Source organism: Cnephaeus nilssonii (genome assembly GCF_951640355.1).
Source record: "Cnephaeus nilssonii genome assembly, chromosome: 3".
NCBI classification, from domain to species: Eukaryota; Metazoa; Chordata; class Mammalia; order Chiroptera; family Vespertilionidae; genus Cnephaeus; species Cnephaeus nilssonii.
The window spans coordinates 64,661,722-64,689,377 of NC_137074.1; the positions used below are offsets into that span (position 1 = coordinate 64,661,722).

At 41.4% G+C, this 27,656-nt stretch overlaps 1 protein-coding gene across 4 annotated transcripts in view; it reads right to left on the reverse strand.

Moving 5' to 3' along the window:
- GRAMD1C (GRAM domain containing 1C) overlaps window positions 1-27,656 on the reverse strand; it is an 85,953-nt gene that overhangs the window by 36,103 nt on the left and 22,194 nt on the right. For 2 of the 4 annotated variants that reach the window (XM_079763281.1, XM_079763279.1), the window contains exons 4-6: window positions 20,665-20,768; window positions 19,985-20,080; window positions 18,136-18,216 (exon numbers count right to left, since the gene is read on the reverse strand). In XM_079763281.1, coding sequence (XP_079619407.1) covers window positions 18,136-18,216; window positions 19,985-20,080; window positions 20,665-20,768 — 281 coding nt within the window. Of the gene's footprint in view, window positions 1-115; window positions 419-18,135; window positions 18,217-19,984; window positions 20,081-20,664; window positions 20,769-27,656 lie in introns of those variants that run through there. The other 2 variants (XM_079763280.1, XM_079763282.1) reach the window with 2 other exon arrangements.

Genomic DNA, 27,656 nt, shown 5'->3' on the forward strand with positions numbered 1-27,656 from the left:
CATTCAAACATAACATCCTACTGCGATTCATTGTTATTTCAATAATCAGCAGCACAATCAAGGTTGGGTAACCTTAAAACACAACCTAAATTTTAAACAAAGGCTAACCACCTACCTGCAAACAATGGAGAGTCTCCCCGGTTCAGCCTGCAGAGTACTTTAACAAAATAACATGAACCAAGCAGTAACCAGATAAGGCTCAAAAGTCAGGAGATCAATTTCTGGACCAGAAAGCTTTGTATTCTAAGTATGCTACAAAGTCTTTATCCCACAGCAGAGTTCCAAATATTTAATGACAACCATGTAAAATCACTGCCTCAGTCTTCTAGTTTTGTTATGAGAAGCTTTTCCTTACAAAAGACAAGTTGTATTGTAGTTTAAAGCACATTATTTGTCACTTCCTGGTTTGTAGTATGAGCATTCTTTCCAAGTGGCAGGTCAGAATGCAGAATTGGAAGTTATACCTCACTCTACAGGTTCCTAAGCCACGCCTACTAGAAGAGATAGGTAAACAGGGTTTCATTAAAGGGACAGATCCCTATTTCTTCAGATTAGAAACAATACAATGCAAATGAAGTTACCTTACTTATTACTCAATTATGTAAAATGTCTGTTGCAATGTTATTTTAATCTCATTTTAAAAATTAAATATATTAAGGGTTAACTTTTCTTCCCCATGCTAATGCTTTTATTTAGTTCTAGCAATGTCATTACTTCATATACCACTTCTTCAGTACTGATGTAGTGGCCCCATCAGACTCCTGCATTAACCCTTCACAATTATCAAAGATTGAGTCTCCTGAGTACCAGAAATGGAATGTCAGGAAATAGCAGGAAGAGTGAGCTATCAAATGGAGCAATTCTAATGAGCACACAGCACATCTTTCATCACTGAAAAGTTTATATCTTGATCACTCGACAATTCTTTCCTTTAAAAATATTATTTTTACTTTATTCAGAATAATTACCTGTCAAAGGACCTGGACTATAATAAACACTATAGAGAGTCTCATCTAATAATTCCAATTTATTTCCCAAAAGAGAATTTTTCTTCTAAATTAAAAATCAAAGCTTGCCCTAATTTCTACCTAGTTGCTCCATTTAATTTAGTAAGGTGTATACACATGACAAATGCTACTTTATGAACTGAAAAGATCTACTTTTCTATGGGGGGGTGTGCTAAAACCTAATCATTTTATACAATAGCAGAACGAGGGACCAGAGAGACAGTGGAGAGTAGCACGCGATCAAACTAAAGAAAGCACACGGGGCAGCCCCACGGGCTTTCTTTAGTTTGATCGAGTGCTACTCTCCACTATGGTAACCAAACAGCTATGAGAAAATGTATATTAAATATACTGTAAATGATCTGTGTATATTTTTGCTAAATACAAAAATTCTTATAGTAAACCACTGGTATCTAGAGCAGAACTAAATATAAAGTAACCGTGAGGGAAAATAGAGCCTAAGACGGAGCCTCAAGAAAGCCTGGCATGCAAAGGCTGAGTGAAAGAGGAGTGGCCAGCAAAAAAAGAATGAAATACCAGAAAGGTAAGAGGAAGTTCCAGAAGGAATGTCTGGGAAATCAAGGAAAGAAGGTGTGCAAAATAGAGGGAATGTGCAATGGTGTGAGATGCTACTGAAAGATCGAGGAAGGTAAGCACATGACTAGCAATGCAGAGGAGTGGAGCAGCCTGGCAAGCCAGTTCACCATGACTAACACTGATGATGGGGAAAGAGGGGGAAAAGAAGAGAAGAGTGGGTGGGAAAGGGGGAAGCAGCCACCTCGTGAAGAGTCTCATATACCATGCTAAAGAATATGGGTTTACACTGTCAAAAAAGCCATTTACTCATTTCCCATAGAAAAGTAACAAGTTCAAAATTGCATTTTTAAAAGATACACTTTTTATAGACATTCATCCAAAGAATATAAAAACACTAATTCAAAAGATATATGTACACCTGTATTCATTGAAATAACCTGTGTTCAGCAACAGATGAACAGATAAAGATGTGATATAGATAGATAGATAGATAGATAGATAGATAGATAGATAGATATGATGCAATACTACTCAGCCATAAAAAAGATGAAATATATTTCAAAGTCAGGAAGTGTGATATGCCAACTTTGTTCTTTTTTCTTAGAATTGCTTTGACTATTTGGGGTCTTTTGTGGTTCCATACAAATCTGATTTTTTGTTTTATTTCTTTAAAAAACAGCACCGGGATTTTGAAGGGGATTGCATAAAATCTCTATATTGCTTTGGGTGATATGGCCATTTTAACTATGTTGATTCTTCCAATCCATGAACATGGAGTATCTTTCCATTTCTTTGTGTCTTCTTCAACTTCTTTTAATAATGTCCTATAGGTTTCAGTGTACAGGTCCTTCACATCCTTTTGTTAATTTTATTCCTAGGTATTTTATTCCTTTTGTTGCAATTACATTTAGAATTGTTTTCTTCATTTTTTCCCCTGAAATTTCACTGTTAATACTAGGGGTCCAGTGCACGAATTCATGCACCTTGAAAGGAACTGTGGGCCACGAGGCTGAGGTGGGCACAGGGGCGGGTCTTGGCCCATCCTCCACGCCCCCGCCCGGCCCCTCCCACCGCAACCCCCGGTACCCTGTCTGCCAGCAGCCCCACTCCCGTTGCCGCCGCTCTCATGCGCTGATGGCGCTGGCCCCACTTGCACCCGCTGACAGCACGGAGTGATTGGGACCAGTGCCAGCAGTGGATGCAAGTGGGGCCATCAACAGCAGCGGGTTCCAGAGGCAGCTGCCCACCCCAATTGCCCCTCAGGAGCAGGGGGAGGTGGAGAAGCCCTCAGGGGCGATCAGGGCCAGCAGCCACCGCCGCTTGCACCCACTGACAGTGCCAAGCAATTGGGGCTGGCGCCAGGCACCGGCAGCAGGTGCAAGCAGTGGCTCTGGCACAGGCAGCATGTGCAAGTGTGGATGGCACCAGCAGCAGATGCAAATGCCGGATGGGACCGTGGCACACGGGAGCAAAGAATTTTCAATAACCAGAGGCTCACCCCCATGACAGCAACCGGTGCCCTGCCTTGGTCTGGCGCCCCCGCTCACCTGCTCCACCAACCCGCCACGGCCAATGCCCGCCATGTTCCATGTGCACCCCCTGGTGGTTAGCACACGTCATAGCAACCGGCTGTTTGGTTGTTCAGTTCCACCATTCGGTCTATTTGCATATTAGGGTTTTATATATATAGTTATAGAAACACAGTGGATTTTTACGAATTAATTTTGTATCCTGCAACTTTACTGTATTTGTTTATTGTTACTAATACTTTTTTTAGTTTTTGGGTGGAGTCTTTTGGGTTTTCTATCTAAAGAATCAGTTGCAACAACATGGATGAATCTTGAGGATATCGTATTAAGTGAAATAAGTCAGGTGGAAAGAGACGAAAACGACATGATTTCACTCATATGTGGGATATAAAACAAAAAAAGAAGCAAACTAATGAAACAAAAAACTCATAGATACAGACAACAGAATGATGGTTATTAGAGAAAAAGTGGGGTGGGAGGAGGGCAAATGGGTAAAGGGGATAAAAATATATGGTAATGGGAGGAAACTAGAACTTTGGAAGTGAGTACACAATAGAGTATACTATATAATAAAAAACTAATATGCAAATAGAACGGCGAAACAACCAGAAAAACTAAACAACCAGTCGCTAGGACATGCGCTGACCACCAGGGGGTGTGCACGGAACATGGCAGGCATCGGCCGCGGTAGGATGGTGGAGCAGGTGAGCGGGGGCGCCAGAGCAAGATGGGGCACTGGTCACTGTCATCAGGGTGAGCCTCTGGTGGTTACTGAAAATTCTTTGCACCTGCTGCTGGTGCTGGCCCCACTTGCACCCACTGCCAGCAACTGGTACCGGCCCCGATCATTTGGCACCATCAACGGGTGCAAGTGGCAGCTGCCAGCCCCAATCGCCCCTGAGGGCTTCTCCACCTCCCCCGGCTCCTGAGGGAAGAGCGAGGTCAGCAGCCGCCTCTCACACCCACTGCCAGTGATGGCCCTGCTTGCACCTGCTGCCAGTGCCAAAGCCACCACTTGCACCCACAGCCAGTGCTGGAGCCACTCGCACCCGCTGCCAGTGCCCGGTGCTGGTCCCAATCACTCAGCGCCATCAGCAGGTGTGAGCCGCAGCTGCCAGCTCTGATTGCCCCTGAGGGCTTCTCCACCTCCCCCTGCTCCAGAGGGGCGATCGGGGCACCAGCTGCTGCTCACATCTGCTGATGGCACTGGCCCCGCTCACACCCGCTAATGGCCCTTGCACCCGCTGCTATCACCGGCCCCAATCACTCTGCACCGTCAGCGAGTGGAAGCAGCGGTGGCGGTGGCAGACAGGCGACCGGGGGGGGGGGGGGGGGGGGGGGGGGGCCATGGCGGAAGGGGCCAGGTGGGGGCGCAGAGGGTGGGCCAAGACCCACCCCTGTGCCTACTGCAGCCTCACGGCCCATAGTTCCTCTCAAGGTGCACCATTTGTGCACTGGGACCCTAGTACAGATATAAAATTATAATGTTGTACACCTGAAATTTATGTAATGTTACAGAGCAATGTTACTGCAATAAAATAAATTAATTAAATATACACTTTTAAAGCTACTACTACTTTGGTAACAACTTAAAAGGACAGATTAGTGTGTTAAAAAGTGGTAGAAAACTATTTTAATGGTTTAAGCTAAAAAAGATGAGGGCTTTGGTGACCAATATGACATAGTTGGCAAAGAGGTAAGAAACAAGGATCCATCCAGGTTCCCGGCTTGGGTGAGTAGGTAGGAGACATACTTCATCCACAAAGGGAAAGTAGGTGGAGTTCTGCAATCCAAGGAAGTACAAAAGAGGGAACAATACAAGAATACAAATACTTCTACTCTGCCAGGTTATTATATGGAAAATGTGGCTAAAATAGCAATTTAACATTTATTTTCCCAGGTAGGTTTGAATGTTGCACTTCTAGATTTCCAAGTAACTTCCAAAGAAGTGATCATTGGAAAGGGGCCTAAGGAAGAACAAAGGGGTTTGATAAGGCTGAGGAGTCTGAGGAGACAGCTGGATGGCACTCTTCCCAAAGGTCTCCAAAGGTGACATTCACTTCGTCGACTGACCACCATTTGGAGAATGGCCTCAGCACTGTCAATGTCCTAGAATTGCACTCAGAGTAGCTTCCTTAATTAAGCCACACTCACGAACTGCATAAGCTCACTCAGTGGTAAATACACTAACGCACAGTAGAGGAACAATCCTTCCTAGTCGTGAAAAATCTTTCATTCCACGTCCTTCACCCAGGGCGCCTGAATATCTTGGAAGTCAGAGATTAGCAATCAGAACTTTGCACGATAAGCAGGGAACCAGAGTAAAGGTAGACAGTTTTAAAGGACAATTACTTTCACGTTGGTGGCGCCCGATGATTCATCTCTGTACATTACTCCAGTGATCAAAGTCTGCCTCTGTGACTATACTTTTCTGTCCTAAATCCTAAATTCTTGGCCTAAGTCTGGCCAAGCCTCCTCAGACATATTTTTTCTTTATACTAATAAAATCAATCAACTGTTTAAATTCTTTCTTTCTTTTTTTTTTTTTTTGCCAACACACCTGAGGAATGCTAGCAATTCCCAAAATAGAAGCTGGAGTGACATGTATCAGAATTTGAAGAAGGTGGGTCTGTGTACATTAAAAAGGCTTCCCTCATCCCTAATTCTGACACATGCCCCCTCTGTCCTTAGGGAGTGACGCTGAAAGCCACTCTCTCCCTTTAAGCCTTAGAATTAAAAATGAGTGCATATTTCTGCTCTATGAGACCCTAAATTTAAATATTCACTCTCAAAATGTACTCTCAAATTTCCAGGAAGAGCTAGTTTCCCAGTAGCCTCCATGTACTGGAGAGAGAGACCACAATTATCTGAGAGAGAAAAAAATAGTGCAAAAAGAACATTTTGATTTTCTACACATCCTGCCTATATTATTAGTATCAGTAAATCCTAAATCCAATAATAATACCACTAGGAACATGAATGGAGTCATACTAAGGATTGAGCTTTAACAACAACAAAAAACACCTATGTTTTAAGCCTTGTTAAAACTAGTAACTTTATATTGTATATACATCCTATTTTCTTGTAATTCAAGTATGCAGAAAATAAGATTTCTTTGGCAACTGAGGATAGTTTAGTGTTTCATGATAATCATTTGTTCTCGTGGCACATATAGGTTTAAGAAATTGAGTTAAGTGAACAATAAACTTAGGGTATACCCTCAATGTTGTTTCTGCAACTAAATTCCTGTCTGTTTTCTCCCCATCTTTTGCCTTTTGCTTGAGCAGAGAATTAAAAATGTCTTAAGTGATTATCTGGAATCTAAGTCATTGAGATTTCACTAAACTGAGTCACTCAAAAATTATTTATTGAGCATTGGTTATGTGTAATGTAACCCTATAACTTACTGTCCAAACTGGCACACTTCTGAGAATAAAGGAGCACTACTGACATTTACATTGACAGAGGCTTAAACCCAGACAGTCCCAAACTGTACTGGGTAAAGCGAGCTGCGTGCCAAACCAGCTATGCAGTCAACACTGAACTTGTCACTGGACATACACAGATCTGGTCCTTACCCTCAAGGTTATTTGTCATGAAGCAAAAAGAAAAAAAAAATTGAACCAAGTATTATAATTGTAATGAGTGTTATAAAGGAGAAGTCCAAGATGATATAGGAAGGTAAAAGAATGGACCTGACTTCAGCTTTACTAATGAGTTTCAGTTAGAAGTCAGGGTGGGAAAGAACCAGGCAGAAAGATTATGTTTGAAGACCTAGTACGGGGGGGGGGGGGGGGGGGGGGCGGCGGGCAGAACATTGAAGAACAGGGAAGGTGCATTGAGATGAGGGTGGAGTGGTGGGCTGATCCCTATACAAATTTTTAGATTTTTATTCCAAGGGAAATGGGTATTAAGCACAAAGCTAATATTAGCAGGTATACATTTTTTAAAATGTACTTTTATTGATTTCAGGGAGGAAGGAAGAGGGAGAGAGAGATAGAAACATCAATGATATGAGAGAATCGTTGATCGGCTGCCTCCTGCATGCCCCACACTGGGGATCGAGCCCACAACCCGGGCATGTGCCCTTAACAAGAATTGAACCGTGACCTCCTGGTTCTTAGGTCAACGTTCAACCACTGAGCCATGCTGGCCAGGCCAGTATACATAGAAAAAAGTATGGTCAAAAACCTGTTTCTGTAAAAAAGCCCAGCTGGCATGGATCAATGATTGTCTCTCATCCTTGATGTTTCTCACTCTCTCTCTCTCTCTATCTGTTCCTCTCTGAAATCAATAAAAATATACATATTTTTTAAATCCTATATAATAAAAGGCTAATATGCAAATAGACAGAATGGTAGAACAACTGAACAACCAGTTGCTATGATGTGCGCTGACCACCAGGGGGCATGTGCGGAACATGGCGGGGCATTGGCCGCAACGGGATGGTAGAGCAGGTGAGCAGGGGTGCCAGACCAAGGTGGGGCACCAGTCGCTATCATGGGGGCGAGTCTCTAGTTACTGAAAATTCTTTGCTCCTCCACACTACAGTCCTGCCTGGCACTCACACCTGCTGCTGGAGCCGGCCCCACTTGCACCTGCTGCCAGCGCCAGCCCTGCTCACACCCACTGCCAGTGCCTGGTGCCGTTCAGATCACTCAGTGCCATCAGCAGGTGCGAGTGGCGGCTGCCGGCCCGATCACCCAAGGGCTTCTCCACTTCCCCTTGCTCCTGAGGGGAGATTGGGGCAGCAGCTGCCGCTCTCAACCACTGCTTTCCCCGGCCCCAATCGCTCCATGCAGTCAGCAGGTGTGAGTGGGGGCTGCCAGCAGACAGGGGCCCAGGGCCGTGGTGGGAGGGGCCAAGTGGGGGCACGGAGGATGGGCCAAGACCCGCCCCTGTGCCCACTGCAGCCTCTTGACCCACAGTTCCTTTCAAGGTGCACGAATTCGTGCACTGGGCCCCTAGTAAAAAAATAAAAGGCCTTATAGTAAATATTTTCCGTTCTGTGGGCTATTGGGTCTCTGTGGAAACTTCTCAGCTCTGCTGTTGTAGTGTGAAAGCAGCCACAGACAACACACAAATGAATGAGAGTGGCTGTGTTCTAATAAATTTTATTATTAGACACTGAAATTTGAATTTTATATAGTTATGTCATAAAATAGTATCCTTCTTTTGATTAAAAAACACACATTTAAAATGTAAAATCAGCCCTAGCTAGTTTGGCTCAGTGGATAGAGTGTCGGCCTAAGTACTGAAGGGTCCTGGGTTCGATTCCAGTCAAGGGCACATGCCCAGGTTGCTGGCTCCATCCCCAGTGTGGGGTGTGCAGGAGGCAGCCGATCAAGGATTCTCTCTCATCACTGATGTTTCTATCTCTCTCTCCCTCTCCCTTCCTCTCTGAAATCAATAAAAATGTATATTTTTAAAAATGTAAAATCATCCCTACTTTGCAAACCATACAAAGACAGGTGGCAAGACATTGGCTCCGGTACAGAACATAGAGGTGGGACGTGGTTTACACTAAACAAAATAGCTGAGGCGGGGTGGAGAAGGGTCTAGAGACTTCTCTTAAACTATGGTTGCACAGTTCTTTATAAAAGACACAAAATACCAATTGTTTGTATCAAAGAATGGAGCAGCCACTATTCTCTGGCCTCCGGGTCTAGTAAAAGTGTGCTACACGTAAAGGCTGTGAACTGAGCTTAAGTGCTATAAATTACTGCTTGAAGGATCACAGTGACAGTTAAACACATCTACTCATTGAGGACTAATGTTAAGCTAATTCAGATATCTGAAATAAACTATCCTTTCTGAAGCAATGCATCAGAGGAAGCTTATGAATGAAAAAAGGATCTTTAAAAGCTTTCTTTCTCAAATGCACCATATTTGCCTCCAGCTTTTTTCCCCTATTGTGGATGTATTTTATTGGAGAAATACACACACACACACACACACACACACACACACACACACACAATTTTAAAATCACTTTGTTGTATTTAACTTAATTAAGTAATCTTTTTCTAGATTAATTTGCTTTGTTTTTAAGGCTTTCTCATGTAAGAAGTAAGCAAAGTAAGACATATTTACTTGTACTCTCAGATTCCCTAATATAAGTAAACATGAATATAATATTCTGAACTTAAGCTCTCTAAAAATATTTTGGCTATATGTAAAATGCATTATTCAAATTACTTGTTATTTTATATAGTTGTGTAGTTATGCTGTGCACTTTACAGATTTTGCTCTTTTCTTTCTTGTTTAAATAATAGATCAATAAGTCTAAGTCAATGTTGCTTTATCACTTTAAAAACTAGAAGACAACTGCAACTTGGAAAATTACAGACAATACTCAAACTATACCAAGCACCTAATACCTAATAATAAGTGGGCGTTGATATTATTGTTATAAATATATGTGTTAAAAAATTGTTCAAGGACCCCTAGGAGAATATAGGAAGGGTAGTTTTGTTTTTGTTTCCTAGCTCTCTTTCTTGATGAATTCTACAGTTTTAAAACTGAGATCTCACCTTCAGTTTTCATTAAGTTCTGTATATATTTAACATATTCATTTTTGTTAGTATAGAGCAGAAATGGTCACCATTCTGTTTATTATAACGAGAGTATCGTGTCCCATAAAAATAGATGCATGTTTAATGTTAAAGATAACCAAAGTACCCAAAGATTTGGAAGGTGTAACTGCAGTACAAATGGCGATACTCCTCAGGTACACATCAGAACACAGCTGTGGTCAGGTTCTTTTCCAAGAGGGTTATATTGGCCTCCGAGCTGGTGGGTGCAGGATTGCTCAGCTGTGGTGCCCTCAGAAGTAGCCTGGAATTCCCTTTCTCCCACTTCAAGAACTTACCGCTCTTTACATTAAAGTTCAGATCGCACTTTCTGTAAACCTGACCTTTATGCCTTCCCTGCAGGTATTTGTTTTCATAAGGATATGTCCCAACTAACTCTCATGCGATTAGCGCAAATCTGACTTTGGGAGGACACAGAACTTGCATAACCAAATGTAGATCGCGGTGCTGGGTTCCTTGTTAGGATAAGCAATGCACCTGGGGGCTCCCAAGCACTCTGAAAACGCTGCCTTTGGGGATGGGGAAGCCAGGACCCAGGGCAGCACCGGTTTCCCGCGGACACAGTAATTGTGACAATGCACCTGAACGTGGCGGGGCTGCCTCGGTGGGTAGAAGGCTTCCCGCAACACTACCAGGAGGTGCGGCCGCTCCTCCAAGCAGGGGCCCCAGGCTCTCGCAGGTGACAGCCACGCACCCGCGAGCCCGCAACCCCCAGCATCGCCCAAAAGCCGGGAGGCTGCGCTTGGGCCTCCGGGGAGCTGGGCGGTGGGGAGTTTGGATTTGGGGGTTCCCTGCCAGCCTCGTCTATTCCCTCCGGGAGGGAAGACGGCAGGGTTCGGCAAGCTCCCCCATCTCCACCCGCTTCTCTCCGCTCGCCCCTCCATCTCGGCACTTGCAGGCCCACTGTCTGCGCTCCCCGCTCTCCCGGAAAGTGAAAGCAAGCCTCAGAGTAGGAAGACCCGGTCCCCAGACGCCGCCAGAAAGTTAGAAAGTCATTCAACCGAAGAGCCGGAAAGACAAATCGGTCCACAGGCGAAGGACATTTTGGATGTTTCCACTTTTTGGCTATTATGAATATGAAGGGGTAAGGAGGGGGCAAAGGAGGAGGGAAAGTGCAGGCCTCTCAGGTTAAGCTCCCGCTGCAAAGAAGGAGCCTTTTATATCAGCTGGAAATCTCTACTCCCCCCACCCACCCAAGCCATTTTTTAATGGAACAGTTCTATTGAGCTGTAATTCACCTACCATAAAATTCATAAGCTTTTAGCATATCCAGAGTTTAGCATATACAGCTATCACCACTAATTTTAGAACATTTTCATCAACCCAGAGATATCCAAATCCATTAGCAGTCACTCCTCATTCCTCCTTCCCCCTGGCAACAAATTTTTTTCCAATTTCTATGAATTTACCTATTCTGGACATTTCATAAAAATAGAATCATATAATATTTTCTTTGGGGCTGGCTTTGTTCACATAGCATAATGTTTCACGGTTCACCTCCATTATAACATGTATCAGTACTTCACTCCTTTTTATAACTGAAAGGTATTTCGTTGGATGAATATACATTTTGTTTATTCATTCATCAGTTGAAGGACATTTTGTGAGGTGAACGTGATAACCACTACATTAAGGAAACTGAAGGACATTTTGGATGGTTCCACTTTTTGGCTATTATGAATATGAACATTTGAGTGCAAGTTTCTGACAAACATATGTTTTCAATTCTCTTGCACATAAACCTAGAAGTGGAATTGTGGAGTCATATAGTAACTCATGTGTTTAACATTGTGAAAAATTGCCAAACTGTTTTCCATGGTTTTCAGAATTTTACAATCCCACCAGCAATGAGGGCTCCAGTTTCTCCACATCCTCAACAACATTTCTTAGAGTCTGTCTTTTTATTTTAGCCACCCCAGTGATTGGGAAGTGGTATCTCAATGTGGTTTTGATTTGTTTCCCTAATGCCTAATGACACTGAGCATCTTTGCATGAGCTTACTGACCATTTCTTCTTTGCAGAAGTCACTATTCAAATCCTTTGCCCATTTTTTAATGGGTTACTTGTCTTTTTCTTGTTGAGTTATAAGAATTCTTTATATATTCTGAATACAAATACCTTATCAAATATATAGCTTGTAAATATTTTCTCCCAATCCATGAGTTGTCTTTTCATTTTCTTGATGGACTCCTTCATGCACAAAAGTTTTTATTATTTTTATTAAGTCCAATTTATTTTTTCTTCTGTCACTTGAGCTTTTGCTGTCATATCCCAGAAACTACTGTCTAATCCAAACATTATGAGGATTTACACCTACAGTTTCTTCTGAGTTTCTTCAAGATCTTACATTTAGGTCTATGATCCAATTTGAGTGATATTTTGTATATGATGTGAAGTAGGGGTCAAAATTCACTCTTTTGAATGTGGATATCTAATTGTTCCAGTACCAGTTGGTGAAAAGATTATTCTTTTCCTTTTGAATTGTTTTGGCATCTTTGTCGATAAGTGTAAGATTGTATTTCTGGACTTTCAATTCTATTCCATTAATCTATGTCTAGACTTACACCAGTAAATCTATGCCCTGGCTACTGCACTTGGTAGTAAACATTGGAATCAAAAAATGCAAGTCCTCCAATGTAATGGACTGAATTGTGTCCCCCCAAAATTCCTATGTTGAAGCCCTAACTCCCAATGTGATGGTATCTGGAGATGGGGCCTTTGGGAGATGATCAGGTTTAGATGAGGTGAAGAGGGTAGGGCTTCATGATGGGATTAGCGCTGTATTTAAAAAGAGACCACCGAGTTTCTTCTCTCCCTCTCTCTCTCTTTCCCCATGTCAAGTGACAGGGAGAAGGGGGCCATGTGTAAGTCAGAAAGCGTTCTCACCAAAACCCAGCCATACAGGCATCCTGACCTCAGGCTTCCAGACTCCAGAATTATGAGAATATGAATTTCTGATGTTTAAGCCATCCAGCCTATGGCATTTTGTTATGGCAGCCTGAGCTGACTAAAGGCAGAGGTCATAAGTGTGAGGCCCAAGTGTCATAGGTCTGGCGTTGATATAAAAAGAGGAAGAAGCACTGAGAGGGTCCCTGGACAGAGAAAAAGCCATGTGAGGACACAGTGAGAAGGCTGCAAGCCAATGAGAGAGGTCACACCAGAAATTCACCCTGCTGGCAACATAGTCTTGGACTTCCAGCCTCCAGAACTGTGAAAAGATAAACTTCTGTTGTTTAAAGCACTCAGTCAAGTCTGTGGTATTTTGTTGTGGCAACCCTAACAGACAATTCATCCAACTTTATTCTTCTTTTGCAAAATGGTTTTTGGCTATTTTGGATACCTCACATTTCCATATGAATTTTAGGCTCCACTTGTCAATTTCTACAAAAATGCCAGTAAGGATTTTGATAGGGATTGCATTGAATCTGCACATCAAGTGGGGGCTCGGGAATACTGCTATCTTAATAATATTAAGTCTCTTATCCAAGAGATTCTTTTCATTTACTTGTCTTCTTTAATTTCTTTCAACAGTGTTTATTAGCTTTCAGTATCCATGTCTTATAGTTCTTTTCTTAAAGTTATTCCCAAGTATTTTATTCTTTTTTGATATTATCCTATTTAATAAAAGAGTAATATGCAAATTGACCATACCTCCACTACACCCACAAGCCACGCCCACCAGCCAATCAGGAGTGAGTATGAAAATTAACTCAACCAAGATGGCTGCGGCCACAGAGCAAGCAGGAGGCTTGGGTTTCCCCGGTAATGGAGGAAGCCAAGCTTTCCGCACACCCTGGCTGGCCCAGGCCTACACTCAAGGCTACAAAGTTTCAATTTATAGAAGATAAATAAATCCCAACAAAAATGGCAGCAGCCACGGAGCTGGAGAGAGAAGGAGGCTTGGCTCCATTCAAGGCTACAAAGTTTCAATTACAGAAGATAAATAAATACCAGATACCAGGGCCTCCGCTTGAGTCGCCAGGGGGTGTGGCTGGCCTGCAAACCACCATAGGCCCCTCGCCCAGGCCACCCCACGTCCCAAGGGAACCCCTACCCCGATCCAGGACACCCTTCAGGGCAAACCAGCTGGCCCCCACCCGTGCACCAGGCCTCTATCCTATCTAATAAAAGAGTAATATGCAAATGGACCGTCACTCCAACACACAAGATGGCTGCCCCCATGTGGACACAAGATGGCCACCACAGATGGCCAGCAGGGGAGGGCAGTTGGGAGGGACCAGGCCTGTAAGGGAGGGCAGTTGTGGGCAATCAGGCCAGCAGGGAGGGCAGTTGGGAGGGACCAGGCCTGCAAGGAAGGGCAGTTGGAGGTGATCAAGCCTGCAGGGGAGGGCACTTAGAGGTGACCAGGCCAGCAGAGGAGGGAAGTTGGGGGCGACTGGGCCTGCAGGGAAGGGCAGTTGGGGGGGGGGGGACCCATGCCTGCAGGGGAGGGCAGTTAGGGGTGACTAGGCCTGTAGGGGAGGGCAGTTAGGGGTGACCAGGCCTGCAGGGGAGGGCAGTTAGGGGCAAACAGGCTGGCAGGGGAGTGGTTAGGGGGTGATCAGGCTTGCAGGCAGAAGCGGTTAGGGGCAATCAGGAAGGCAGATAGGCAAGCAGTTGGGAGCCAGCAGTCCTGGATTGTGAGAGGGATGTCCGAATGCCTGTTTAGGCCCGATCCTACTGGGATCAGGCCCGTTTATGCAGTAGGATCGGGCCTAAACGGGCAGTCAGACATCCCTCGAGGGGTCCCAGATTGGAGAGGGTGCAGGCTGGGCTGAGGGACACACCCCCTCGTGCACGAATTTCGTGCACCGGGCCTCTAGTTGTAAATAAACTGGGGTTGGTTGTTGTTGTTTTTTTGATTGTCCATTGTGAGCATACAGAAATATAATTGATTTTTGTGTTTTGATAATGTATTCTGCAACCTTGCTGAATTTATTAGTTCTAATAGGTATTTATTGGCTTCCTTAGAAATATATACATATATATATGTCATCTGACAATGGAGGTAGTTTTATTTCTTCATTTTTTAATCTGGATGTGTCCTACCTTTATTTTTCTTCCCTAATTTCCCTAGCTAGAACCTTCAATACAATGTTGGCTAGAAAGGACATCCTTGTCTTATTCCTGACCTAAGGAAGAAAGCGCTAGCCTTTCACCATTAAATATATCAGCTGTTATCTACTGGTATTTTAGGTCAAAGAAATTCCCCGCTAATCCTAGTTTGTTTTGTTTTTTATCAGGAAAGTTGTCAAATACTTTTTCTGTATTTATTGAGATGATTTTTGGTTGGTTTTTTTTTTTGGTTTTTAAAATATTTTTATTGATGTCAAAGAGGAAGGGTGAGAGAGAGAGAGATGGAAACATCAATGAAAGAGAACCATTGATCAGCTGCCTCCTGCAGGCCCCACTCTGGGGATCAAGCCCACAACTCAGGCATGTGCCCTGACCGGGAATCAAACCAAGACCTTCTGGTTCCTAGGTCAATGCTCAACCACCGAGCCATGCTGGCCAGGCATGTCCTCTATTCCTCTAATATAGTGTATTACATTGATTGACTTTCATATGTTGAATATACCTTGTACAAATCTCAGTTCTAGAATATAATCTTTACTGATGTTGCTGGATTTGGTTTGCTAACATATTGTTGAGGATTTTTGTTTCTTTATTAATGGACATCCTATATAATAAAAGCCTAATACGCTAAGTGTCCAGCCATCTAATTGGCCGTTCAACCAATCAAAGCGTAATATGCTAATGATATGCTAAGGCTCCTCAACTGCTCGCTATGACATGTACTGACCACCAGGGGGCAGACAGTCAACTGGTCGACCAGTCGCCATGACGTGCACTGACCACCAGGGGGCAGACACTCCGACCAGAAGGTTAGCTTGCTGCTGGGGTCCAGCCTATCAGGACTGAGCAAGATGGACTGGACACACCCTGGAGCCCTCCCGCAGTCCCTCCCAGGCTGGCCAACCTCCCACATCCCTCCCCCGCCCCAAACATGCACTGGTGGGTTCCCTCAGCCTGGCCTGCACCCTCTCGCAAACTGGGACCCCTCAGGGGATGTCGGAGAGCCGGTTGTGGCCTGACGACAGAACAACTGGTCGCTATGACACGCACTGACCACCAGGGAGCAAATGCTCAACACTGGAGCTGCCCCCTGGTGGTCAGTGCGCTGCCATAGGGGGAGCGCCGCTCAGCCAGAAGGCAGGCTCACAGCTGGCGAGCAACGCGGGAGCCTATTCCACCTCCGCAGCAGCGCTAAGGATATCCCCGGCTCCCAGACTGCAAGAGGGCACAGGCCAGGCTGAGGGACCCCCCACCGAGTGCACGAATTTCGTACACCAGGCCTCTAGTAATGAACATAAACACTGTAGTTTTCTTGTGATATTGTTGGTATGATTTTGATATTCATACTGAACTCAGAGTGGGTTGGTAAGTGTTCCCTCCTCTTATATTTTTGGAATACTTTGTGAAGGATTGGTGTCTATTCTACTGTAAACATTTGCAGAATTCAAATGAAGCTATCTGGCTCTGCATTTTTCTTTATGGGTAGATTTTTTATTATTAATTCAGTCTCTTTCCTGCTATCAGTCTATTCAGATTTTCTATTTCTGCTTGAATCAGTTTCAATAGTTTGTGATTTTCTAGGTTTTTGTCCATTTCATTTAATTAATTTGTTGGTCAGTTTAGCTAAAGTTTTGTCCATTTTGTTGATCTTTTCAAAAAAAAAACTTTTGGTTCTGTTGATTCTATTTTTCTATTCTTCATTTCATTCATTGTTCTATTCTCAATTTCATTCATTTCTGTTCCAATCTTTGTCGTTTATTTGCTTCTATTTTGAGAGAGAGAGAGAGAGAGAGAGAGAGAGAGAGAGAGAGAGAGAGAGAGAGAAAGATTGAGAAACATAATTTGCTGCCTCACACACACACCCTGACCAAGAATGGAACCCGCCACCTTTTGGCCTACCTGACAATGCTCTAAGTAACTGAGCCATACCAGCCAGGGCTCCTTTTTCTTTCTTAAGGTGGAAAGTTAGGCTATTAATTTGAGATCATTCTTCTTTTTTAATATATGGGGGGTTTACATTTTTAAAATTGATTTTAGAGAGAGAGGAAGGGAAGAAAGAGAGACAGTGATTCATTGCTCCACCTATCCATGAATTCATTGGTTGCTTTCTTTAATGTGCCCTGATCAGGGATCAAGCTCAAAACCTTGGCATACTGGGAAGATGCTCTAACCAAACGAGCTACCCAGCCAGGACTTAATATAGGTGTTTACAGTTATAAATCCCCATCTAAGCACTGTTTTAGCTGTACCTCATAAATTTTGGTATTTGTATTTTTGTTTTTATTTAACTCAAAGTATTTTCTAATTTTCCCTTTATTTCCCCATTGGTTATTTAGGAGCGTTCTGTTTAATATCTACTATTTGTGAATTCCCCAAATTTTCTTCTGTTACTGATTTCTAATTTCATTCCTTTGTGGTCAGAGAGCATGTTTGATATTATTTTAATCCTTTTGAATATATTAAAGCTTGCTTTATGACCTAGCATATGGTCTGTTCTGGAGAATGTTCCATGTATACTTGAGAAGGATGTGTATTCTATTTTGAGTGGAGTGTCCCATAGATATCTTTTTATTAGTTCTAGTTAGCTTACAATTTTGTGCGAATCTTCTATTTCCTTTTTGATTTTCTGTCTCGTTGTGTTATCCACCACTGAAAGTGAGGTATTGAAAGCTCCAACTATTATTGCTGAATTATCTATTTCTCCATTCAACTCTGACAGTGTTTGTTTCATGTATTTTAGGGCTCTGTTATTGGGTGCATATAAGTCTATAATTACTATAAATTCCAGACAGGTTATCCTTTTTTTTTTTATAAAACATTCTTCCTTGTCGCTATTAATTTTTGTCTGACATTACTATAGTAATAGCTCTCTTTTGGTTATTATCTGTATGGTATATATTTTTCCATGCTTTTATGTTTCATCTGTTTCTGCCTTTAAATCTAATGTGTCTCTTATATACAGCATATAGGTGCATATTTTTTTCTATCTCTATCTTATATTGAAGTTTTTAATCCATTTAACAATTTAATGTAATATCTGCAATTTTGCTATTTTTCCTATGTCATGTCTTTTTTGCCCTTCTATTCCTCCATTATTGCCTTCTTATGTGTTAAATAGATAGTGCTAGTATATACCACTGAAAGTCATTTAAAGTTTCTTTTATTTATTCCTAAATTTATTTTCTTGGTGGTTACCCTGAGGATTACAATTACTATCTTAACTCGTAACCACGGATTTTGTTTTGCCTCAAGTATCTTCTTGGAATTTAAATAGTCTAGCCAACATTAAGTCCAGAAAAATGAAAAGGAGCTTTTCAACTCACAAACACTGTTTAGGTAAACACTGGGAGGTTGCTATGATAACAAGTACCTGCCTCTGGTATGAACACTTACCTTGTCTAACAGTGCATTCTGCCACAATCTAAAGATACTGAGGTAACTTCTATCCCTGGCACCAAAAGATGTAAAGAAAAACTGAAAATAAAAATAGTAGAATAATTTTAGTGACATTTTAAAAAGGGGGAAAGTATCTGTCATGAAGCTCTGTTGGCATTTGCTATGGTCAAAGCAAATGAGTAAGTCACCACCGCCTACTTTATATACTCTTTTTAACTTTCTGTTACAATAGATGAAAAACAGGTAATTGGTGCATGGACAAGGATCTTTCACATTGTATCTTACAGCAAATACAATTTTATCAATATATTCTAGGGAAATGAGCTTGAAATATGTAGCTATTTATGTTCATCGTAGTTTAACTATGAAAATCAATCTAAATAAATTTATGAAAAAAATTAAAATTTTATTTATTCTAAACTTTGCAAAGAGATGTGATTTGGTAGCCATTTGAGACAAGTATAAACAAAGAATATGAAAAAATACAGTGGATTTCAGAGATAAATTAATTTTTAAGGATCTTAATTTTAAATTATATCATCTTTTGCCTGGCTGGCATGGCTCAGTGGTTGAATGTTGACCTATGAACCAGGAGGTCACGATTCGATTCCTGATCAGGGCACATGCCCAGGCTGTGGGCTCATCCCAGTGTGGGGTGTGTAGGAGGCAGCCAATCAATGATTCTCTCTCATCATTGATGTTTCTATCTCTCTCTCCCACTCCCTTCCTCTCTGAAATCAATAAAAAATATATATATATTTAAAAAATTATATCATCTTTCATAGTTTCAAATATCTAGAAATATCTAATCTCTGCTAATTATATATAAAACACCCATATTAACAATAAACTTTGCTTTGAATTTTGTGAAGAGAAATAGCATGTTTCAATCTATAAGTCTATGTTTGCATGTAGCCCTATTTTTTCCTGTGCATTTAAGTGGATTTTTGTGGTCACATTTTAATATAGGCTCTTATGAAAAAATCTGACAAGTGGCAGCACTAAATATAGTTTCTCAGTGTATCATCTCTTCCCTTCCCCTAGTTTGTGACTTTTTATGATTAAGTGTTTACTTCCAGGAATGAGAAAGCTCAGTCCTATGTTTGATTTATTAAATAAAATATCAAATTAATAATATTTCATGTGTTTATATTTTTCACACAAAGATGTTAAAATATAATTTTCTAATTAATAAATTGAAACCTTGCTATATAATAATCTCCATAAAGCAAACTTTTTATAACAAGAACATAGCTAGGAACTTTTCCAAATAGGATTATATACATAACATGTGACCTAATGTCACATACAGAGCCCTAATCAATTTTCCAGATGGGTATAGAAAGATTCTTCATATATCTCCACTAAGAAATGGCAGATATTATAGGTGGATAATATAAATGATGGCGGTTAAAGATAATTGCCATCCTAAAACATTATTTAAATGTTTATGTTTCCTTGTATGCTACCCAAACCTCTGTTCACCAGAATCATTTGTCTGTATTAGTTGCTATTATGCATAAAAAAAACAATTATAGAATTATTAATGTATTAGAAATAATAAGGATGTTTTGCTAATGCTTAATCTACTTCTTATAATGAAGAAATGATAAACATGGAATAAAGTTCTCTTTAAACTATAAAGTACAAAAAAATGTTAGCAGTCATTTAACCATCAATAAGTATTTAAGTATACAGAAATCTAGCATGAAATTCAGTGTATCTTGATTACTAGTAGATATCCATAATTCTAAGAAGAATTGCTTATATTCCTAATACTGATGGTTAGTATGAGGCAGATGTCCTCCACATTATGTAATAAGGCAAAGGCAGAAAAGTTTCTCACCTTTTCATTGTCGGTAGCGATCTGGATAGCATTGGGGATGAGTCTAGCAGTTTTCTCCTTGGTGATGAAGGTTATATTCTTTAAAGCAATAGAAATCTAAACACACAAAAGAAAAAAATTACAAAATGGATTTTTTTTATAATACATATAACACAAAACACCAAGTATTACATCAATCTAATCCAGACTAGAAAAACCTAAAGGAGTTCATATTAATTACATGTTTGTTTTCTCTGAGAAAAACAGGGTCAGCAGTCAGACATTCTTCCTTTCAGTAATTTCCCGCATCAACTCCTATCTCTAACATTAGGATAAAGCGTGAAAAGACATGTGGGTGTTCATGTTCTACACACACACACACACACACACACACACACACACACACTTCAGACTGTGACAAGACATAACTTTGGCAGTCAAAAGGATGTATATTCAAGCTTTTTTCAGTCGGAAATCTTTCTCCGACTGTATTACATATGTACACATGGAGCTCAAAGTATTAAGAAAAATATATTGCACGCTTCTACAACACATATTGTGTTTACGTATATACAATATAGATATGCAAATACATAAAATTTTACTTTAGAATTTAAAGTACATTACTTTTAGGAGAACTGTATACAGTTTCTATCTATGCAATTATTTGTATCAACAAATCAAATCAAAATATGTCTTACTGTCGTTTCCCATTTGAAGATGTTGCTATGGAAACATAGCCAGTTTTCTGAAAGGTATAGTCGTCCCTGAAGCAAAATGTCTTTCTGAAGAGCACAAGCATAATCTACACAAATAAGGAACAGCTTAGTCACAAAAACATGGCAACTTAATAAATCTTATACTACCTTAGTACACAGAAAATCATCACTCTTCATTCATTAGTTCATGCATTCATTCATTCATTCATTTACTCGTTCGTATTCTTTGTGCACCATACACTAGGGTTACCAGAAAAGGACCTTGCCCTCATGGAATACAGTCTAGAGGGGAAGGCATGCAATAAACAAATAAATTTATAAGTATAATGACCAAAGTGTGAAGGAAGCTATGAGAGAATATAACAAGGCATACATAGGTATGGGGAGTGGGGCAGGTAGAAAATTAATCAGGAAAAGTTTTCCAGAAAAAGTAATCTTTAAACTGAGACCTAAAGATCAATGAAGGGTCAGCTAGACCATGAGGGAACAAACAGTATTTACAAAGGCCCCATGGTAGAAAGAAGCACAGCTCATTTAAGCTACTATATACAGAGATCTCGGGCCTAGAGAAGGTAGGCAAGGGAAGGTGTCTCAGGCCCTGGTGAGCTGTGGACTTGATGAGAAGCCACTGATAAGTTTTAAGTGGAAGAGGCATGATCAATTTGTATCTTATTAAAAACCACTTTATTCACAATGTGAGAATGGATTCAGATAAATCAGTTGGAAATCCAAGGGAAAACTGATTGTGGCCCAGACCAAAAGATGACAGTATTAGAGAAAGAAGCAGTTAGATTCAAAAATATTAAGAGGTAGTACTGATGGAAATTGGTGATTAATTAGATGTTGGACAAAGGTGAGGGAGGGAACAATGATAACTCCAAAAAGTGTGTGTGTGTGTGTGTTTTAAAGTTGATCCTCTCCACACCAGCATTAAAATCCAGCAAAATCAAGAGTACTGGTAAACAAGTTAATACCATGCTTCTAAGATTAAGATCTGACTCTTTGGCTAACGTAAATAGTATTGCTAAATTACCAATTATACAAGATATAAAAGGCTGCTATGAGGAGATTTAGTTAAACTGATACATTTTAAAACTATATATACAGTGATTAGCAATTTTAGGAAAACTTGTGGAGGTTATAAACACCAAAATATTTAAGTTTAGTCATTAAAATTCTAAGCAAATACTGAAAATTGAGCAAAGTAATGCACTTTTTCAAAATGCTTCCTTCAGCAAAACAAATTTGAGATGCCACCAAACAAAAAATCCTAGCAAATAATTAAACAGATTAAGTTACTCATTTACTAGTATGCATTTCTAAAACAGAGATTGCGCTAAAGATCACCTTGAGGTGTCCTGAAGTTGTTATCTAAACCACAGACACATTTTATTAGTTTAATGCTTCTCAAATTTCACATCAGAAATATCTGGCAGACTTATTCAAACACGGCTTGCTGGGCCCCTCCCCCAGAGTTTCTGATTAAATGTCTGGGCTGGGATGAAGAGATTGCATGTGAAACAAGCTCCCAGGTGATGCCACACTCTGAGGACCACTGCATTACTTTACATTAACTATGTACAAAGCTATAGCAAGCAACTGGATTATTTTAACTCAAGATTATTTAATACTAGTGGCCCTGCGCACGAATCTGTGCGAGAGTAGCTCACTGCCGCTTGCCTCAGCTGGCCGCCCCACCCACCGCTGCTCATAGCTCTCCAGCCACAGGTAGCTCGCTGCCCTGCCCTCCTGTAGCTCTCCACCCGCTGCCCCACCCTCCTGTAACTCTCCACCACAGGTAGCTCGCTGCCCCGCCCTCCTGCAGATTGGTCGTTACATGACAGTGTCACGACCAATTTGCATATTACCCTATTATAAGTATAGACTAGAGGCCTGGTGCACAAAATTCGTGCACTCGGGGCATGGGGGGGAGTCCCCTCAGCCCGGATTGCGAGAGGGCACAGGCCAAGCCAAGGGACCCCACCGGTGCACGATCGGGGCTGGGAAGGGACACGGGAGGTTGGCCAGCTGGGGAGGGACAGCGGGAGGGCTCCAGGGCAAGTCCAGCCCATCTTGCTCAGTCCTGATCAGCCAGACCCCAGCAGCAAGCTAACCTACTGGTCAGAGTGTCTGCCCCCTGGTGGTCAATGCACATGATAGCGAGCAGTTGTGTGGCCTTAGCATATCATTAGCATATTACGCTTTGATTGGTTGAATGGCTGACCGGATGACTGGACACTTAGCATATTAGGCTTTTATTATATAGAATAGGTTGACAGGCTTTTTACAATGGTTTTAAAAATTATTTCCCAAAAACAGGTATATTTTATTTTAATAAATTTGTACCTCAATAAAATTTAGTTTTTATATAATAGCTTTCTAGCAATATATTCTATGTGAGAAATTACCAAAATATTTTAAAAGCAAAGAGATTTTACTTTTTTTGCTCCCAATTTTCCTACTGATAAACAAGTACATAATTATCAGCATTTCAGAAAGCAATAGTCTACCTGATTTGAGTCATGTTAACAATCTGACTCATATATAATAAAATAAAAAAGTAATGTTTATCAAAAATCATTTTATGGCCCGGCCAGTGTTGCTCAGTGGTTGAGCATCGACCTGTGAACCAGGAGGTCATGGTTCAATTCCTAACCAGAGCATATGCCCAGGCTTCAGGATCGATCCCCAGTGGGGTCATGCAGGAGGCAGCTGATCAATGATTCCCACTCATCATTGATGTATCTATCTTTCTCCTTTTCCCTTCCTCTCTGAAATCAATTAAAAGATTTTTTCAAAAAATCATGTTATGGCCCTGGTCAGTGTGCTAAATGGTTAGAGCATTGGCTCTTCCACCAAAGGGCCAAGGGTTCAACTCCGGATCAAGGGCACACACCTGGGTTGCAGGTTAGATTTCCCAACTCCTGCAGGAGGCAACCAATCAATGTCAATTTCTCTCTTTCTCTCTCTCTCTCTCTCTCCCTTCTTCTTTCTCTCTCTGTTTTCCTCCCTTTCTTTATCCCTCCCTTCCACTCTTTAAAAATCAATGGAAAAAAATATCCTCAGGTGAGAATTAACAAAAATAAAATCATTTTATGGGTTTTTATTACTTTACTAGAGGCCCGGTGCACAAAATTTGTGCACCGGAGGGGTGTGTCCCTCAGCCCAGCCTGCACCCTCTCCAATCTGGGACCCCTCGAGGGATGTCCGACTGCCCGTTTAGGCCCGATCCTACATCCCTCTCACAATCCAGGACTGCTGGCTCCCAACGGCTTGCCTGCCTGCCTTCCTGATTGCCCCTAACTGCTTCTGCCTGCCAGCCTGATAACCCCCTAACCACTCCCCTGCCAGCCTGATTGATGCCTAACTGCTCCCCTGCCAGCCTGTTTGCCCCTAACTGCCCTCCCCTGCAGGCCTGGTCACCCCTAACTGCCCTCCCCTGCAGGCCTGGGTCCCCCCAACTGCCTTTCCCTGCAGGCCCAGTCGCCACCAACTTTCCTCCTCTGCCAGCCTGGTAACCCCTAACTTCCCTCCCCTGCAGGCCTGATCCCTCCCAACTGCCCTCCCCTGCTGGCCATCTTGTGGTGGCCATCTTGTGTCCACATGGGGGCAGCCATCTTTGACCACATGGGGGCAACCATCTTATGTGTTGGAGTGATGGTCAATTTGCATATTACCCTTTTATTAGATAGGATAGAGGTCTGGTGCAAGGGTGAGGGCCAGCTGGTTTGCCCTGAAGAGTGTCCCAGATCAGGGTGGGGGTTTCCTTGGGGCATGGGGCGGCCTGAGCGAGGGGCCTGTGGTGGTTTGCAGGCCAGCCACGCCCCCTGGCAACCCAAGCGGAGGCCCTGGTATCTGGGATTTATTTATCTTCTATAATTGAAACTTTGTAGCCTTGAGCGGAGACCAAGGCAGGCCAAGGCTGTGGAAGCTTGGCTTCCTCCATCGCCGGGGGCAACTCAAGCCTCCTGCTCTCTCCAGCTCCGTGGCTACCGCCATTTTTGTTGGGATTTATTTATCTTCTATAATTGAAACTTTGTAGCCTTGAGTGGAGGCCTTGGCCGGCCAGGGTGTGCGGAAAGCTTGGCTTCCTCCATTGCCAGGGAAACCCAAGCCTCCTGCTTGCTCCGTGGCCGCAGCCATCTTGGTTGGGTTAATTTGCATACTCACTCCTGATTGGCTGGTGGGCGTGGCTTGTGGGGTGTGGTCAATTTGCATATTACTCTTTTATTAGATAGGTCTAGTGGCCCTGCGCATAATCCGTGCACAAGTAGCTCGCTGCCGCTTTCCTCAGCTGCTGCCCCACCCACCGCAGCTTGTAGCTCTCCGCCACACATAGCTCTCCACCACTGTCCTGCCCTTCTGTAGCTTTCCGCCACTTGTAGCTCACTGCCCTGCCCTCCTGCTGTTCAGTCATTATGTGACGGCGTCCCAACCAATTTGCATATTACCCTATTATAAGTATAGATAATTGGTTACTAGAAAGTTAGAAAATTAAGTAAATTCAATAAGCAACATAAGTCATTTTGGTATGTGGTACATCAACTTACTATTATATGATCAATTTTGGCAAAATTGAATGACTCCAACTCAAAGATTCTTTTAATAACTATAATGTAACAATAGATATAGTGGAAATATGTAATGTTATAGGAATACAGATGGAGTGAACCATATATTTCTAGAATAAGCTTGCATTATAAGTAGTATGCACATATTTAAATAAACAAGATGTACTCTTTAGTTTTACCAAAGAATTTAGGCATATCTATCCATAAGGGAGATGACAATGAATTAAAAGAATGTGTTTAGCACATTGAACTTCTAATTCAAAGGTTCCAACTTTGAGTCCTGGCAGAATAACAGTCTTTGAATTGTGCACCTGAAACCTGTATAATTTTGTTAACCATTGTCACCCCAATTTACAAAAGGAAAAAAAAAGTGTTTTTTTAAATAATCATTCAGGAAATGCACATGCAAAAGTATTCTTTTATAGCAGCAATCATTTTTGGGAGCCCAATAATACAAACATTTCTTTAAAAAGAACTTGGAACAATATTTTTAGGATTATTCTCAGATTTCGTATTTAAATTACAAAAGATAACCATTCTCATGTTTCATACTTTACATTTTTTCATGTTATTTATTTTTTTTTTACCTCAGACAAATACAAATTGAAAAAGATAAAAAGTGATTTTCTCTGGTGCAAAAAGGGAAAAGGACTCCCATTCCCTTTTCTCAAAGCATTCTCTTTAGAAAACTTGTAAATATTTTCTCAGATCCTTTGAGATGTGTGTGAATCTTTTTTTGTTGTTAATTCTCACCTGAGGACATTTTTTCCATTGATTTTTTAGAGAAAGTGGAAGGAAGGGAGGAAAGTGGAGAGAAAGAAACATCGATGTGAGAGAGACACATTGATTGGTTGCCTCCTGCCCACACCTTAACTGGAGCTTGGGATCAAACCTAAAACCCGGGTGCATGCCCTTGACAGGGAATCAAAGCTGAGACCCTTTGGTGAGAGGGCCAACGTTCTAACCATTGAGCGCACCAGACAGGACTGGATGTGTATGAATCTTTTTAAAAGCAAAATAATCATCTTGCGTCATTTGTTGAAAAGACTAACTTTTCTCCATTGAATATACACCTTTCTCAAAAATCAGTTCACAATTATTTGTATGAATTTTATGTGGGCTTTTCTTTCTGTTCCACTAATCTAAGTATCTATTATTTGGCAAATCTCATACTGTCTTCATTACAATACCTTCATAATGTCTTGAAATCAAGTAGTGTATAACCTCCAGCTTTGTTCTTCTTTTTCAGAATTATTTTGGCTATTCTATTTTTTTTTTTTTTTTTTGCTTTTCCATATAAATTTTAGAATCAACTTGTTATTATCTATAAAAAAAAAGCTCGCTGGGATTTTCATTTGAGGGAACTGAGATCTTAACAATATTGAGTCTTCTGATTCATAAACATTTGTTGGATCTTCTTTTATTAATATTTTACAGTTGTTAGCAGAGAAAGCCTGCACGTTAGATTTATACATAAGTACTTCATTATTGAGAGGTTCTGATATAAATGGTATTTGTAAAATTCAAATTCAAATTGTTTATTGTAAGTATATATTAATATAATTCTTTCTTTTACCTTCAAGTAACTTTAAATCTGTGACCTTACTAAACTCACCCATTAAATCGAGATTATGTGATATTTAATGAGATTTTCTACATGAAAAGCAAATATACACACTGAAAAAATATCTAGAAAGCTACCCATAAAATATTAACCAAAATTATCTATAGGTGGTAGGATCCCCAATGATTTAATATTTTCTTTTTTATAAAACTTTGATGTTTTATACAACACTGTGTCATCAAATTAATTTCTTTCAATAAAGTAATAATGAGTGTGATACACATATACAGGTTTCCATGAAAAGTACTTGATTTCAAGTTGACAAACTGGCAAGAAACATTTGCAACACACATGGAAAAAAAATCTAATTTTTTAAGCATGTAACAAGCTACTTCAAATTAAGAAAAAGACAAATAACCACTAGAAAAATAAGCGAAGTTTATGAAAAGAAAGCTTCACAGAAAAAGATCTTACCTAATAATAGACAAACATGTAAATTGACCATACCTCCGTTACGCCACCAGCCAATCAGGAGTGATATGCAAATTAACCCAACAAAGATGGCAGTTAATTTGCATACACAGGCACCGAGTGATGGGGGCAGGATGCTTGCGTTGTCACCATGGTGACGACGCAGGCATTCTGCCCCACCCCCGTCTCTCAGGGCCTCTGGGCAGCGTGGGAAGGTGGGGCCAGAGCGAAAAGAGGTGGCTCCCAGAGTGGAAAGAGGCAGCTCCAGGGCCTGAGCAGAAAGGGTCTGAGCCGGAGTGGAAAGGCGGTGCCGGCAGCCAGGGAAAGGAAAGCCCATTCTAGCACGAATCTTCGTGTATTGGGCTTCT